We start from the raw sequence: 16,560 nt of genomic DNA on the forward strand, positions 1-16,560 counted from the left end.
CATGAGCAGGTCAGTTCAAACTAGCCGACTCGTCACATCTCTGTAAACTCCTGATGTAGCCTCCTAGCTTCCTACATGATGGCAACTCCCACTTGATTGACAGCAGAGACAACGTAGACAGTCGAACGCACACACGCGCCACACGCAAAAACGTCTTCCCCTGAGACCGCCGTTGTGGTCGACTGTCGAAATTAAGGCGCAAAGGGAAAACAAAATGAAGGAAAACACAGTAGAAGGGCCTTGAAGTCAGTGCGCCGGTAAACAGTCGCCTACTCAATAAATGTTTAAAAAACAGAAGACATTTTTTTTTGTTAAAATTATATGATCACACAGTGAGGAGGAGAACAAAATATAAAAAATATAAAATTTAAAAAATGTTTTTCTATGTCCTTTAGCAGAGTTAGCACAGTGAGGAGGAAAATAAATAGTCCCTGGCTGGTCATCTCATCTTAATTCTGTCAATAAAAATGTCATGACATTAAAAAATAAAAATAAAAAAAAAAAAAATTATATATATATATATATATATATATATATATATATATATATATATATATGTATAGAAGCAGTTTATTAAAAATAACCCATGAAGGTTTTAAAATAACTCATCTGAGAGCGCCTGGCTGGGTGTGTCGATTTTTTCTCCACCCGCAGTATTCGGTACACCCACACAATGATGTATATTCTGCCTTAACGAAGAAAGATAATGCTCAGTTTTGAGGTCATGAATTAACAAGATATAATTACATAATATACAGTGTAATTAAATAAAATGCAAACAAATGTTATGAACCTATTTTTAATAAAATACTATGGAAATATTTTTTTGTGAAATTAGTAAATAATATTTCTTCATGTATTAAAATGTGGAAAAATAAATAAAAATTAAAATGTAAATAAATTCACTGAAAATGCATAAGAAATTGCTATTGCAAAAAAATGATCATACATTCTGCCTTTACAAATAAATTAAGAACAAAATTAATAAAATAACTACAAAAGTATTGATGCACTAATATAAAATAAAAATGTGAAAAATATTGCGTGGAATTAATTATTTTCCTTCGGAATTAAAATTGGCATAGGTTAAAAAAAATAATAATAATTATTGGGGTAAAAGAATATATTCTGCCTTTTTACAAAGATAATAATGGTAGGCTTTGAGGCAATACATTACAATGTAATAAAATAAAATATTGAAAACAAATAAGAATCTAATTTATTTACAAATATAGCAATGTACAATAAAATAAATTACAAAATAGGGAGGGATTAATAAATAACTTAATTTACCTTCAGGAATTTAAAGTGGTGTGGTCAAAAATGTTACAAAAAAGATCTCAATCTAACACGACCAATCTTGTAGCTGAATAAGGTTACGAAAGCTTGCTGTATGATGCAATGCAGTTGTACTATAAATCATGATAACATTAAGGTAAATTACAACCCAACAAAAGTGAACATTATTATTTTTGTAAAGGCAGAATTGTTCGTGTTGCTTTTGTTTGTCCAGGTGTACCTAATATTCTGTCTGGGACTGGTGACGTTGCCCTAACCCAGTTATGAATGAATTATGCAGACACACACACACGCACGAGGGTGACACAATTCACGATTAACTCTCACACACACTACTGAGACGTGTATTTCAGTATATTATGCGAGCGTGTTTCACTATAATGTAGTGCAGTATATAAGCCTATTTCAGAATGATGTGCGGGAGGATTTTAATTGTGTGTGTAAGAGCTTTTCAGTAGTGTGTGTGAACGAAAACAAAATCAGTAGTGTGCGTGTGAGAGTGTTTCAGATGTGTGTGGGTCCTCTATCATGTTCTTAACTGCCCTTCATACACACACACACACACACACACACACACACTAGACAAGATGGCCATTGTGACCTCTAAAAAACAAAACAAAACTGGGATTCTTTCACTTTTTCTGACAAGCTGCACACCTGCACGGGCAAAATGTAACCTCTTGACCACCGCGAGAGACTCATTTTGTCACACAAATGTGCAATTGTGCTTCCCCAACCCAAATGCGGGCACTTTCATTTCAACATCTGTCATTACGCTACAATGTTGCAGCTCATTATATGGCTGAAGAGTTTGGGTTGGGAGAACCCAATTTTCTAAACTTTTGGATACAATATGGATATAACCTGTGCACAGAATGGTAATTTGTGGCCACGAAATACATATAACGTGCGCACGAAATAACACATTTGTGGCCTTAATATCATTCCCATGAACAACTTCGATATCTGGGTAGGAAAATGGAGCGCACCTTTGCTAAGACCCCGATATAGCGAGGAAACACTGTACAGTGGTGCCTTGAGATACGAGTGACTTGACTTACGAGTGTTTCAAGATAGGAGCCATCATTCGGTCAATTTTTTTTGCTTTGACTCGCGAGTGCAAACTTGAGATACGAGAGCTTTGCCTTAATGCTAGCACATAATGGAAAACGCCATTGACTAAAGCTAACACTTAGCATTGATAGCTGTGATGTTATGACCCTTTATGCAACTGATATACTCTTGGATAATACTCTTGATTCTCTGCAAAAAAAAAGACTAATACTACAGCAGCTTACTGCGTCACAATACAAGTGGACCCCCACATACACGCGGTTCGGCATTTGAGGGTTTACCTCGCCGCATATTTTTTCCCCAATTTTTTTTCCAATTTTTAAATTATTTTCAGTTTTCTTTTTGTTTTTTCTTTTTTTTTTTTGGTGTGAACCAACCCAGCATGAATAGCAGGGGTCCACTTTGTTTGTGTCTGCATGACTGCTCCCCAGTGTCCAAGGCGGGCACACCAGAAGGAGCAGCACAAAGAATTGAATTGCAACGTTAAATCATGATTTAAAGCATTAAATTATTTACATTCTATTTAATTATATTATTACTCTATTCTTCGATAAAGTAAAATATTATACCAAACTTTTTTGTTTGTTTTTTGGGGGGGAAAGCTGAAACAGAATAATGGCATTTTCATTCATTTCAACGGGGAACGACGCCTCGCGATATGTGTGTGTTTTCACGGAGCTAATTAATTTAGTATCTCAAGGCACCACTGTATCTATAATGTGGCTACAATTAAAAACAAAAATAAATAAATAAAAATCCCTATCCTATGTCTGGGGCTCTGAAATTTATAAAAAGACACATCGTGAGTGAGTGAGTGAGTGTGTGTGTGTGTGTGTGTGTGTGTATATAGGTGGGAGAGGATTTGAGGGAGGTATGTGTGCTACATCAAAGCTGAAAGAGTGGGGCGGGAACTGAGGGGGGTGTCAGTAAATCAATCAATAAATAATCCAAATATACTTGTTGAAACGTATTTCCATGGCGACAGTGATGTGGTAAAGTCTGTTAACACCCTAACAGTCCAGTGCTACTGCTTGTGTCGTGTAGTACGTGTTTCATAGTCGCGTCTGCGCCTCGGGTATGTAAATCTCGATGCTGTCGGCGCTCTCCGTGGCGGAGCTCTGGCGCACCGAGGCGGCGCGCTTGGCGGCGAGCAGGCGCTTGCGGGCCTCCAAACGCTGCCGTTCGGAGCTCTCCAGAGAGCGGTCCCTCGCCAGCGGGGCGTGACCTTTTTGGGACCTCTTTGGCACAGGAGGGGGCGCACGTCGCTCCTGGACAGGTGGTAAAACAGACTTAAATGGCCTGGTGCACCCCCCCTCACCCGGGGGTCCAACAAAATCAAAAATAGTGCAGCAAATACCATTTTTTGTTTTGGAGAGCATGCAGTGAATGTTTGTAGTGTTATGGTGGACGCAGGCAGCCATTTGTGAAGTTAAAAAAAAAAAAAAAAAAAAAGAAAAGAAGCACAATTGGAGACGAGCAGGCTCTCCAAAATGGCGGCTCACTGTCAACAAGACAAAATAGTGGTGACGTTAGCAAAAAATTAAAAACTAACATGCAAACTAGAGGAGCGATAAAATATCGACACCGTATCATATGATACGTCGAAGGACAAAATATCAATGTCGTATGATACACAGTTGATATGAAAATGTATATTGTCGCTTATGTCAATCGCGACAATCAATAAATTCAAGTTTACCGGCAGTCAGTTGCATAGCTTTCGATGTCCTTGTCTTTTACGATGCATTATCGATACGTTTTCTTCCGCCCTATCAATTATTATGGTACTATCGGTAGCAATACCATCGAATCATATCACCAACACACACACATACAACCGCAGCAGGTAGCATGCAGGTTAGCAGCCATTAGCCATTCCCAAATAATAGTAATAATAGCAATATACTAGTCAAAAGAGGCACCTGGATCTCCGGGGGCGTCAGAGGCTTCCAGTCGTTAGCTTTTAGCTGGTGCAGCTCGTCAAACTTCAGGCTGATGTTCTCGATGGACAGCTGCAGCATGTCCCAGAAGCCCGCCAGGTCCTGGGAGACGGGCCGCGGGTGCACGTCGGGGTTCTGGGGGAACACAAATGCACAACATAAACAGAACTAATTATGATCTTATGATCATAATTTTATCCCCCCCCCAAAAAAGTGACATCAGTAAGAATATCAGTGTTTGTTACATCACCATCTTCTGTTCTGTTTTTTGTTGATGTCACCACTCAATACCAATATTGTGATCTGATTGTATCGTAAGCGATAACGATACATCACATTATCAACATTTTGGTGTTTGTTTGTTTTTTGCTCACGCTTCATGTGACGTTAGAGCTATAACATCAATATTTAATCCTGTTGTATTAATGCATTGTACGAGATAATGATTACATTACAATATCAATATTTTGTCCCATCCGTAGTTTCCGTTCCGTATTGTGGATTTCTAATTGCAATGTTTAATCAATGCTGCTGAGGTACAAACTTAATATGGTTCATTTCTAATTGCAACGTTTAATCAGTGCTGCTGGGGTACATTATTATCATGCTATTATTGACGTTGGTTTGCGACCAAACTAGCTTTCTTTGCATAGCGCCGCGTTCCATCTGTAACTGCCTCTTGGCGGCTCAGTCAATTTGCTGGCGACGGCTTGTGCAGACGCACGTCGGCCGCATGCATATTCAATGAGCGCCTCTCTCGCCCTTTGCAGGATGACGTCAGTGTTGCGAATGAGAGAAGAAGGGAGGAGGGATGGGGTTGATGGGGGAAGTCATCGTGGAGAAAAGAGGGAGGCATGCGGAGGATGAGGTGACATACCAGATTCTCCTCACACAGCTCCCGGAACTGCTGGAACTTCTGGGACATGAGCAGCTGGGCGCTCCCTACTGCACTGCGGATCTTGCCCAGGACTGCAGAGACACACACACACACACACACACACACCACAATTACTCACACAGCACAGCGCATACTGCAGGCATGTTGCAGCACTGTCAGGGAGAATGCATTAGTGAAGCAACAGCATGACAATGCTAGCGCAATGACATCATTGCTGGAAATGCTGTTCCACATTCGAATACAACAGTGATGTAATGCACTTTTCCAAGGTCACATCTTCTCACTTCAAAAAATATCAATGTGTGGCTAGTCACCATATTTTAATGGGAACAACATTAGGAAAATTCCTAAAGCAAGACAGTTAAAGACTGTTAGTTGCACATAAACAAACCTATACTGATGAAATATAAATGTAAAACAAAAGCAGTTGTTTCATCAGTGTATTATTTTGTTTACTATTTTTTTTTCCATTTAGCAGTTATTCAGCAAATTATTTACTATTATTTAATTTATCATTTACTGTTCACTGTATCATTTCTCAAGCATTTAAACCACTTGATCCAACTATGAGCAAATTTCAAAACCTCAAACATTTAAGAGATTTTATGAATTACAAGACCCCTTAAGCATTATTATTCTTCAATTCATATTTTATTTTCAAGCAGTTCAAAGCATTAACATCTAAGCCGTTTTAAAGACTAAATATTTTGCATGATAAATATTTAGTATTTATTAAATTATAATACAATATAATACAAACTGTATTTTATATTATTTCAATTTCAAGCATTTCAAAATGCTTTATCCAGCATTTGACACATTTTAAAACAAGATATAAAAATTTCAAGCCCCTTTAGTATTTTTTTTACTATATTATTATTAGCACTTCATCTCAAAATTTTAGCAATTTTCAAAATTCAATAACAGGATATACAGTCTTCCAAACAAATTTGTTCACTCTTTGACTGACTCATATACTGTATTTCATTTTGATATAGATGTTTATTGACATAGTTACAAGTCTAATGTGTTAAATTGAAAATAATACTATATTTATGATAATTTAATGGCATAAAAAAAAAAAAATTCTCTCCATTGTCTCTTGTTCCCCGAGTCAAAGAGTGCGTCGATTTTATGGGGACATCCTGTATTGACGTACAGCACGGGTCCCCAATGATGGTGCCCGCGAAGTACCCAAGAAGTGGCTCTCAGTTTCAAAAAGGTTGGTGACCCTTGCTTATATGACAGACGTAAGTGCGACTCACTGTCATCAGGCAGCTGGTTGTCCGTCTGGTCCTGCTCCATCTGACGACACCAACCCTGCATGCGCTCCGTCTCCGCCTGCAGTAGTTTGAGGAACCAGCGTCCGTCTCGCGGGCAAACCGAGCGGCTGACGGCCTCGAGCGTCCCCTCAGGCTCGGCCGCGCTGTCCATCCACGGGTCGGGAGGGGGAAGGATGGACGGGTCAAATCCCGCCTCGCCGTTGTCGTCCCCGGCGCAGGCGTGGTAGTGGTTGCCCGAGCCTTGGATGCGGACCGTGGAGGCGGCGGAGGAGTCACGGGAGTGCTGGCGCGGCATGGTGGCGCAGTGGCGCGGCGGCGGCGGCCGCGGGCCGTCCAAAGGGTCGTCCAGGTCAGCCTGGACGGCGGTGGTGACGCTGTTGGAGCGGGTCATGCGGCGGTGACTGCGGAAATGGAGAAGAGTGTCATCTATGTTTGCGGGGTAACTTTGGGGCGATAAATTATGTCGTATCATCATGGGGGGATACATGCTTGATACATGCGTGTCTGGGCGTGAGCTGTGGGCGACAGCAGCTCCTGCGTGAGTGTGTCATTGTGTTTATGTGTTTTACTGTATTCCCAGCGTTCAATAAATGGCTGAAAAGTACATCGGCGACTGCGGCTCTCCTTTCCCACAAGCGAGGGAATTTCAGTAAGTAAATGGCAAAAATTAAAGCCTGTTTGTTTGTTTATTTTATTTTTTTAGACTGATGCCAATTCCAATATTTGGCAGAATAAAAGTCAGATAACCGATTAATTAGCTGATGAATTAAAAAATATATATAATGAATAAAATTACTTCTTTTTTGGGCCCTTACCGCTTAAAACAATATTAGTATTGAGTATTTAACTGCTGATTTCTTTTTACGTTTATTTGAATATATTTGTCTATGTTTGTCTTATGTTGTATTGTATAATTTGTGTAAAAAAAAAAAAATTATAATAAATGAGCAGATTTTTTTTATCGATTTTTGCTGATTTGAAAAGGGCTAATATCAGGTAGTGTAATCGGTGGGGTCCTTGTAAAAACTGTAACTATGAATGAGTTGGTGCTAAATCAAATTGACTCACGGATACGGCGGGGAAAAAAATTGCCGAATCCTAATTTTTGCATTCTAATGCAGAGGAGCTCCACGGACGTTCATGACAGGCTGCGACTGCGGTAGAATGAATTGGATGAAGTTATGCAAGATTCATTCAACTCGTCGTGGCAGATTGACAAGATCTCGTGGCTCGCAAGCAGCTAAGTAGCTGCGAGTGAAGCAGATATTCACACATTTACACATGGACCAAGAACTACAAATGGCAAGTAAAACCATGTCATGCGAAGTAGGAAATGGGGCAATTGTTTGCCTCAGAAGAAGAAAAAAAAGAGCTTGCAATGTTGGCAAAAACATCTCGGGTGACCCTCAGCTTGACCTACCCCACGAACACAGACACACACAGCGCACACAAATACACAGAGTCACGTCCGCCTCGTCTCCAGGCATGCACTCCTCCTTAACGCTTCTCATTCATCGCTTCCTCCCTCGTCCCTCCTCCTCCTCATTCATCTCTCTCGTTGCGTGAAACACAGAGCGAGGAGATGCACACGGGAATGGAGTGTGGCCGACATCAAAAACACTGTGGAGAGAGTGTGTGTTTATGTGTGTGTGTGTGTGGGAGGGGGGCGGTGGGGGGGGCAGAGTTAAAGAGTAACTCCTCCGAGCAGGTGTTCAGTCATAATGACCTAAGCCTGCTCGATATCAGCCGGCTAACAACTTCCTGCGTGGGGCCGAGACGTCGGGCAAGGCCAAACACTTGAAAGCAGCCCGAAAAGAGAGCGTATCAACATGACAGGAGGCGGGGAAAACGCAGAACAACTAACAGCGCATTTCCACAAGTTTTTGGAGCTTTTTGTGCTTGTACTGTCTGAATTTCAGTCCTGGGACAAATTGTACCTTCCGCCATCTAGTGGACGAGCATTTCATTCTCCTGTCTATCACTGTACGTCGCTGACATAGATAGATAAACAAGGATACATTATTTGGCAACGACCGTAAAAGGCACAAACCGCATTTGAGGAGCGAGCGGGGTATTATTTCGGGTGCAAAACGGTTGAATTGGCACGCGGGACAGAGAATGACTTGTGATCTCAATGAAGCACACTCGGCTGCTTCTTTTCAGAGCGTCCCGTCTCACAACTAAACAAACTCCGCCAAACTACCCCCCATCCTCCACACACATACATACACACAGCCTCGAAAAACAAAAAAAACAAAAAAAAAGAAGTGGCTTAAATCACAATGACTGCAGCAACAGATGGCTGTCAAACACCCTCCCCCTGTAGCTCTTACCTTCCCACTAGCTGCACCACAGCCTCTGGGTCCAGCTGTCACTTTGGGGCCCCCTGTTTGAGGAAGACGAATGGGGAGCGCACGGGTGGGGGGTGGGGGGGGGGGGGGTCTCTCTGACGCCAACCATCAGTTAACTGAGACAGCTGCTGCACACTGGACACAACAAACCCCTCTCTGTCTTGCTAGCGTCTTTTCCTGTTCATTCTAAGTTTGTTATAGAATTCTTAACCACGTTAGTGTGACGAGAGAGATCGTCAGGTGCGGCGCGGGAAATGACCCGATTTCACTAAAATGGCGCGAAAAATTATTCATTTCCATCCATCCATCCATTTTCCGAGCCACTTCTCCTCACTAGGGTCGCGGGCGTGCTGGAGCCTATCCCAGCTATCATCGGGCAGGAGGCGGGGTACACCCTGAACTGGTTGCCAGCCAATCGCAGGGCACATCGAAACAAACAACCATTCGCACTCACAGTCATGCCTACGGGCAATTTAGAGTCTCCAATTCATGCATGTTTTGGGGATGTGGGAGGAAACCGGAGTGCCCGGAGAAAACCCACGCAGGCACGGGGAGAACATGCAAACTCCACACAGGCGGGGATTGAACCCGGGTCCTCAGAACTGTGAGGCTGACGCTATAACCAGTCGTCCACCGTGCCGCCAAATTATTCATTTACTACAAATAAAGTATCTTTGTTTATCTATCTATGCCGGCTACGTACAGTGACAAGCAGAACAATTACCGGAAAGGCCCCACCGTGAATAGCAAAAAACTGTTTGTCAAAAAGGTTTGTACAGTACATTCCTTTATAAATATATTTACGATACGAGTCTTATTTGTTCCGTGACGAACAATTTGCTCCTTCTGGTGTGTGCAACTTGGCCACGTGGGGGCAGTATAATACAGACATACAGGTGTACTGTACATGGACTGGTCTCAGTAATATTAGTCGTTCTTCTCAGAGGATAAAGCATATATGCCTGAGTATTGTCTATATTGTCTGTGTGCATGTGCTGCTGCACCGTTTGTGTTTATATAGGCATCGCTTAAAGCATTAGAAAACGACACCGATGCTATTAGTTAGCCCGTCTATGGCTGCCATTAAGACAGCTGACTTTAAGGCAAAGTTATGTAGATGTTTTAAAAACACGTAATTGTTCTGTTGGTGGTGTGCCTTGAGAATTTTCTGATGTAAAATACTGTATGTGCCTTGGCTCCAAAAAGGTTGGGAAACACTGCTATAATGCACAAATAGGCACGCACGTGCACACACTCACACTCACACACAAACACAAACACGGTGCTTAGGTTTCACTTCGCTCCATCCATTATTGTCTCTGCACTCACCAGCGCTCATCTTCCACCTGAATCCCTATGGAGTGGAACTTAGACCGCTCCTCCTCCGGCTCCACCTGTCGGGAACAGAATGGCTGTCAATCAACATGTCAGCTTCTTGCCCGCCGAGTACGACGTTGGGTATCTGGCGGCGTGTGCGAGCAAGCGGGATGGTCAGGTATGTAAACAGTAGACATTTTCCTAGCCAAAATTCTGACACACACTATTGACATCTTGCCACTGGCAAAAAGCATGTACTACCAGGTACTATTTGAAGTTTCATTTAAAGTTTAGTGGCAAAAGGGTTTCGTACGTACCTGGATCCCAATGGAGAGGCACTTGCGTAGGGCTTCCCTCTGCGCCTTGCTGCCGGCGGAGACGGGGGCGACGGCGGTTGACGTGACGGTGCTGTTGCTGTTGCTGTTGCTGACGTGCTGGCTGGCCGGACCGTGTACCTGAGCGTTGGCCGCCTCGATGGCCGCCGTCAGGGCCTTCATGCTGTCGATGCTCTCGGTGGAGTTGGACAGGCCCGGCTGCGAGCTGACGCCCTTGCGTGGGCCCGAGCCGCCGTCCATGTAGGCGTCCTGGGCCGACTCGGTGCTGCTCTGCGCCGTGATGGATATGAAGGGCTTGGACGGGGTGGTCCGTGGGGGGACCGGCGGGGGGGTCTTCTTGTAGGTGGTGATGCATGACGACACTACGGCCAAGACACAGAAGAATAATGAGGAGGGATGATAACATAATAATACAGTAATACAGAAAAGGTTCACTCTTCCTAGGGATAGGGACCAAGCCCTGCCGCAATTGACACGGCCCTAAAAATGTTTATAAATCGCCTAGATATTCAGGGTTTAAACCATAAATATACCACAAACTATATTATGTCAAACTCATCTTACATTACCCTTAAAAATAAGAATATTAGATTTTAAGAAAATGTGTGTGTACATGCACATGCAGCAAGACCTGGCTCATGTAAACACCAAAAAACACAGAAATTCTACTTTATAAAATAGATTTGTTTAGACACTTAACTTGAAATTATATATTTGGAAATTAAATGGGAAAAGAATATTCAATCTTACATTTTTATGTGTTCAATATTTTCAAAATAATAAATACGAATATTGAATGCAGTTATTTGAATGAATTTTAAATTTGGTATTTGCGGGGAAAAAAGACAAAATTCAACAACAAAACAAAAATATTTTTTAAATGTATTCTTTTTTATGAACTTCACATTACATATTTGAACATAAAAAATCTATTGAATAAAATGTCTTCAATCATTTTTGAATAATTCAAAAGTATAAACAATTCAAAATGTGTGATAATTTTTTTTTGGGGGGGGGGGGTTATTAACAACGCTATATAATTGCAATTATATTTTGAAAATATTTTACCATTATTTTTCATGGTTCAGAGCCTCAAAGTGGAGATGGAGGTTTAAAACAAGGCAGGGGCGTGACACGAAAAGCAGGGTTTGCATTGTGGGAAGTGCAGCGTCTTTTTTTATCCGCACAGTGAATGAAGGGACACTGGAGTCAAAACAAGCAGCAGATTAGGGCCGTTTTATAGAAATGTCAGTGCAGTAACAGGATTAGCACGTCAGCCTCTTGACCCACTGATCTATATGGCTAAACCCTCCATCCACACGCTGACTGTACAAAGCGCTGAGTTCGTCCTAAAATAGCCAATAAAGGGCGTCACGGTGCAAGGCGCTCTTGAGTTACAAGTCAGCATTACAATGGAGCCTCTCAGATTCTCACTGGTCAAACCTGTATACAAAAACGCAAACACACTCTCTGCTTTAGAAGATTCATTTAATGATGTAATTGCAGGTTTTTCTCTTGATAAAGTACAATATTATAGAGTGGTGTTATTAAAAACACTGCACTTTTTTGTGTTGTTATTCTTTTGGGGGGAAGCTTGAACGGATGAATGTCATTTTCATTGGTTTCGGAATGAATTAACTCATATCTCAAAGCACCACTGTATACCGTCCCAAAAAACAACAACATAAAAACAGGACGGTGGTGATGTTTCACTCCAAAAGGATACAAACATGCTACTGCCGCCGCTGTGGCGTTCAGCCACACCCATACCCAAAAACCATTAGAGCCTCCACCGAGGCCCACGCTCTCTCTGGAGGTCAACCGAGAGGCTGACATCATCCTCATCCTCCGCCCTGCCGCCTCGCCACATGCGACTGCACGGACATCCGAGCCAGCTCGAGGAGCGAGCAGATCTTCAAATGGGAGGATGAATGGCGTGGCGGCGGCAAGCGGGCGGGGTGACATCAGCGCTCCGAAAATAACGCCCGCACCGTGAGCCACAAAGCAGATGCGAGCCGGTTGACTTCTTGTGTCTTCTCACACAGCTGCATGCGCTTTTTAGGCACGCTTTTTTTCCCCGACTTTAATTTTCAGCATTTACTATACATGCGCGGAAGGGGAATCGACACTAACGTAGTCTACGTCGTCACTCTTTATGTTTGCTACTGTATGTGACGACAGATTTGTGGAGACGGTCTAGAATAAGAAAATAAAACCGCAAACCCTCCCCATTTAGTTATGTTATTGGTAAGTGTGTACATTGGTTTGGAATGTCAGCCCGCTTACTTCACAGTGGGTGAATCGTTGAGTCAATGTTCATCACACGCGCTACAATCTGCACGAGCGTCTGGACTTTTCCCAGCTGTCCGGGGGAATACGACGGACACGGCGGGCTTCATCTGGGCAAAAGGTCACAGAGTACGCGTCCACATGGGCGAGGTTCTGCCACCCCCCCCCCCACCATCCGCCGCAAAGGTTCAAAGGATAGAATGTCAGACGCTTTCAGGGCTTCTATCCCCTCAAGTCATTTAAAAGTCACTCAGATAACAAAACAGGAGAAGCTGTCAGTGCCGAAGCCAGACGCTCCGGAGGATGACAGCTGTTTGGAAAGCCGAGACAGGTTAAGTAAACACGGGGCCAGAGAGGACGAGAGAGAGCGAGATACAAAGGCACGACGCTCTGCCACATCAATGGAGACCACAGACTTCCTGCCACTGATACGCTCAGCAACCTTCACGGGGCTGCCGGCAGAAGACCGCGCCCACGCATTAAACAGATACTACAAACACATCAGGGCAACCGCATGAATTAACATTTGCGCCGCTGAAGTGACTTACATCGCATTCATCACAGGCGACAGAAACAATAACAGTGGAGAAACACGCTCTTTAAAACAATAACCATGTTAGCCTAAAATAAAATATAACATAGCCACACATGCTTCCCTCGTATCATGCCTCCTACTCCTGGTTAGAAGTGCCTTGTTAGTCCCAAAATGTTTTATTACAGTGTTGTATACCGTGCATCCATTGCTAAATCAGCAGCAATCTGTCCCCACAAGTCTTTCCGAATTGGGGCATCATACAGGAAGTGCCTTTTGTGGCAAATTGTGGCAATTCTAGAGCTAATACATGCAAACTAGTGCCAACCACCTGAGGCGGGCGCATTTATCAGACGCAAAAACCCACGCGGGGCCGTTCGCCTTCGGGGGGCTTTGGTTTGGTTTTGTTTGTGTTTTTGAACAATATTGAATTAAGACGAAACACTTTTTTTGTCACAATTGTGAGATTACCAGATACTTGATAATTACTTGGTAAATGGTATCTTACTAATACTTAAATGTAAGTACTCGTACTCGTTTGGAAAAAAAAGTGGGGTCGGGTTTAGGGTTAGATTTAGCTTTGGGATTGGGGTGCATTTGCTTTGAAGGGCAAGGGACAGGTTAAAGTAACGTTTAGCTTTAGCCTGATTGGGTGATCAATTTTCAACACCCAAAATGTTTTCCTGTAACCAAATGCTCTTGTTGTGTAAAGATCTGTTTTCATTCCACAATGATCTCAATGTAAACTCTGCTACCAATAACTGCAGGGTGCCAAAAAGTGGGATGGTCCACCATATGAGCCAGTGAAAGGAAACTTGTGGAATTTCATCTGGGCTGCGAGCGCTGTGGAGTTTGTGAATGACAAGTCTCCTTGCTTCAAACGCCGACACGTTGATGTGAACTCCCCCTCGCCTCCTCTACCGACCAATCAAAGAAAACCTCCGCCCTCCCCCTGAGACCACTCATTTCTTCAGGCCTCATAACCAAAATAGACTTCCTTTTCTTTGAGGCTCACCCAAGTGTGTCTGTGAAGAGGTGTTCATGCTGTTGCAGCTTTGTGATAGGCCACTTCCAAAAAAAAAAAAAAAAAAATACAAGCAGATTGAGCAGGAGCGAGCTCCCTCACGCGGGGGCCGAGGGCAAATCCAGCACCATCCGAACAAATACAAGGGGGGGAGTGGGCGGTCTTTGCATGGCGGGGAACATTGACAACCCAGCTGCACCATGTTTGGGCTGAGAGTCCACCATTTGCCCGTGCCTTTCTGCCGCACGTAAACGCAGTCGGGCCAGCTGGACGGCTTTTGTGATAGCGTCGCCGTGGCGACACGCGGCAACATGAACTTTGCCAGGAGGCTCGGCGTCACACCAGAAGGCCGGGAAGGGTTTGGGGGGGGGGGGGCGGGTCAAGGGAGGAGTGGCTTCTGTTGGGCCGTTTGTTTGCCTTGATGGTCCCACACTGCAGCTGCAGCCGGCGACACCTTAGCGGCAGCCTGCCAGCCAGCACGAAGGGAATAATAGGCCCAACGTTCAAAAACAAGCTAACAAAAGCCATCGCGAGGGAAACGCGAAACAAATGTCACCGTTTCCAAGCCTTGCTGCTTTTTTGTTCAGGACATAAAAACGATCAAAAACTCCACCGACCGGTTTGTCAAAGGTCGTTTTTTTTCCCGGGACACTGTCCTGAGCTGGGCGGTTCACAGCGTGTGACGTTACACGGCCACAATGCAGGCAAGACACATCCTGGGCTCAATGTCATCGGGACTCACAACAACAAAAATACGAGCGAAAATCTCACAGGTTTGCCGACATCACGCGTGACGCTTTGAAGTCCAGCTTTTCGTTTGACTTGAAGACCTATTTTTCCATTTTCCCCGCATTGAAATGAATGGAAATGCCATTAACCTGTTCCAATATCCCCCCAAAACCCAACAAAAACATTTTGGAATGCGAAACTATCACTCAATAATATTGCATTTTATAATATATATTGTAACAACAGAATTAAATATAATGTAAAGAATTTCATAGTTTGTGAATCACGATTAAATCAATGCGGCTCCTTCTGGAGTGCATGTCTCGGCCACCTGGGGGCAGTACAATCCAGTCAAGCTGACAGAAATGAGGAAAAGTTTCAAAACTAATCTAAGCGACTCAGTAAACCGCAGTCAACGTTAGTCGTTTTTCACAGAGGATAAAGAACATAGGCCTGTGAGTATACTGTCTGTCTACATGTGTAGATGCCCCGTTTGTGTTCCAATATTGGTTGCTTTAAGGTTTACAACACCGAGACACTGATGCTATTCATTAGCTCGTCTATGGGGTTTTGCATCGATTGTTAGCATTAAGCTAGCAGACTTTTGCACCAGGCAATTCTCCTAATGTTTAATTTGACAAAACGTAACAGGAAGTGGCAATAAACAGCTTCAAGCTGCCAAACTGCTGCTTGTTGTGAATTGAGTTGAGGTCACTCCTACATACATACAGTGCTTATTGCACATTTTCACTCGCAAGTCAAAGCAAAAAAAATACACAACGGCTCACATCTCGGAAAACTCACAAAGCCGGGTGACTTATATCTCAAGGCACCACTCTATTGGCTTGTACACTGAATAACTTCAGTTTCCCGTCAGCTCCTTCAGTCCTTTAAGAGTCGTCTGACTATGCTGTGAGTCACCTGACGTCGGCCTCGGGCTCTCAGCCACATGGTACTCGAGGTCGGCCGAGGGGGTTTGTACACTCCAGATGCCTGAGCGCCATCAGACACAATAGCCTGCTCTGTGTGTGTGTGCGTGCGTGTAGGGGGCAGCTTTTACAGCACTATATTTAGCATGTGGGACGGCCCGTTGAGGAAAAACTCTGCCACTTGTAAAAACACACTGCTCCTAAAACTGCTGCAACTTGTAGATTTACTCTAAATGTAAGTATAGGGACGGCACATTTGTTCGTTGTTTTGAGGGATGCCCGCCTAGTGTCGACAGCCGATACCTGACCCCAAATCAGCGCTTTTCAAACTACCACAAGCCATAACTTGGGGATCCACAAAATGATTTACCGTCACTTATGTTTATCGTAAAAGGTACATACCCACATATGGGGGGGGGGGGGGGGGGGCATAGTAAAGCTCTCTATAGAAATTCCCATGCAATTTCTATAGAGAGCTTTACTATGCTGAAAAGCTGAAGCTGAAATGCTGTGAGATTAATGTTGAAATGTGGAAAATGAAACTTGGAATGCTTTGAATC

At 43.4% G+C, this 16,560-nt stretch overlaps 1 protein-coding gene across 3 annotated transcripts in view; it reads right to left on the bottom strand.

The window, feature by feature from the left end:
• Positions 1-566: 566 nt before the first annotated feature.
• Positions 567-16,560, bottom strand: part of LOC133470327 (disks large-associated protein 1-like) — a 78,845-nt gene continuing 62,851 nt past the window's right edge. For 2 of the 3 annotated variants that reach the window (XM_061758580.1, XM_061758579.1), the window contains exons 7-12: positions 10,480-10,859; positions 10,175-10,239; positions 6,477-6,895; positions 5,191-5,282; positions 4,296-4,448; positions 567-3,641 (exon numbers count right to left, since the gene is read on the bottom strand). In XM_061758580.1, the coding sequence (XP_061614564.1) occupies positions 3,426-3,641; positions 4,296-4,448; positions 5,191-5,282; positions 6,477-6,895; positions 10,175-10,239; positions 10,480-10,859 (1,325 nt within the window). In that variant the 3' untranslated portion in view covers positions 567-3,425. Of the gene's footprint in view, positions 3,642-3,730; positions 3,875-4,295; positions 4,449-5,190; positions 5,283-6,476; positions 6,896-10,174; positions 10,240-10,479; positions 10,860-16,560 lie in introns of all 3 variants that reach the window. The other variant, XR_009785957.1, reaches the window with a different exon arrangement.

The sequence above is a fragment of the Phyllopteryx taeniolatus genome, chromosome 20, assembly GCF_024500385.1.
Source record: "Phyllopteryx taeniolatus isolate TA_2022b chromosome 20, UOR_Ptae_1.2, whole genome shotgun sequence".
In the NCBI taxonomy this organism is placed as follows: Eukaryota; Metazoa; Chordata; class Actinopteri; order Syngnathiformes; family Syngnathidae; genus Phyllopteryx; species Phyllopteryx taeniolatus.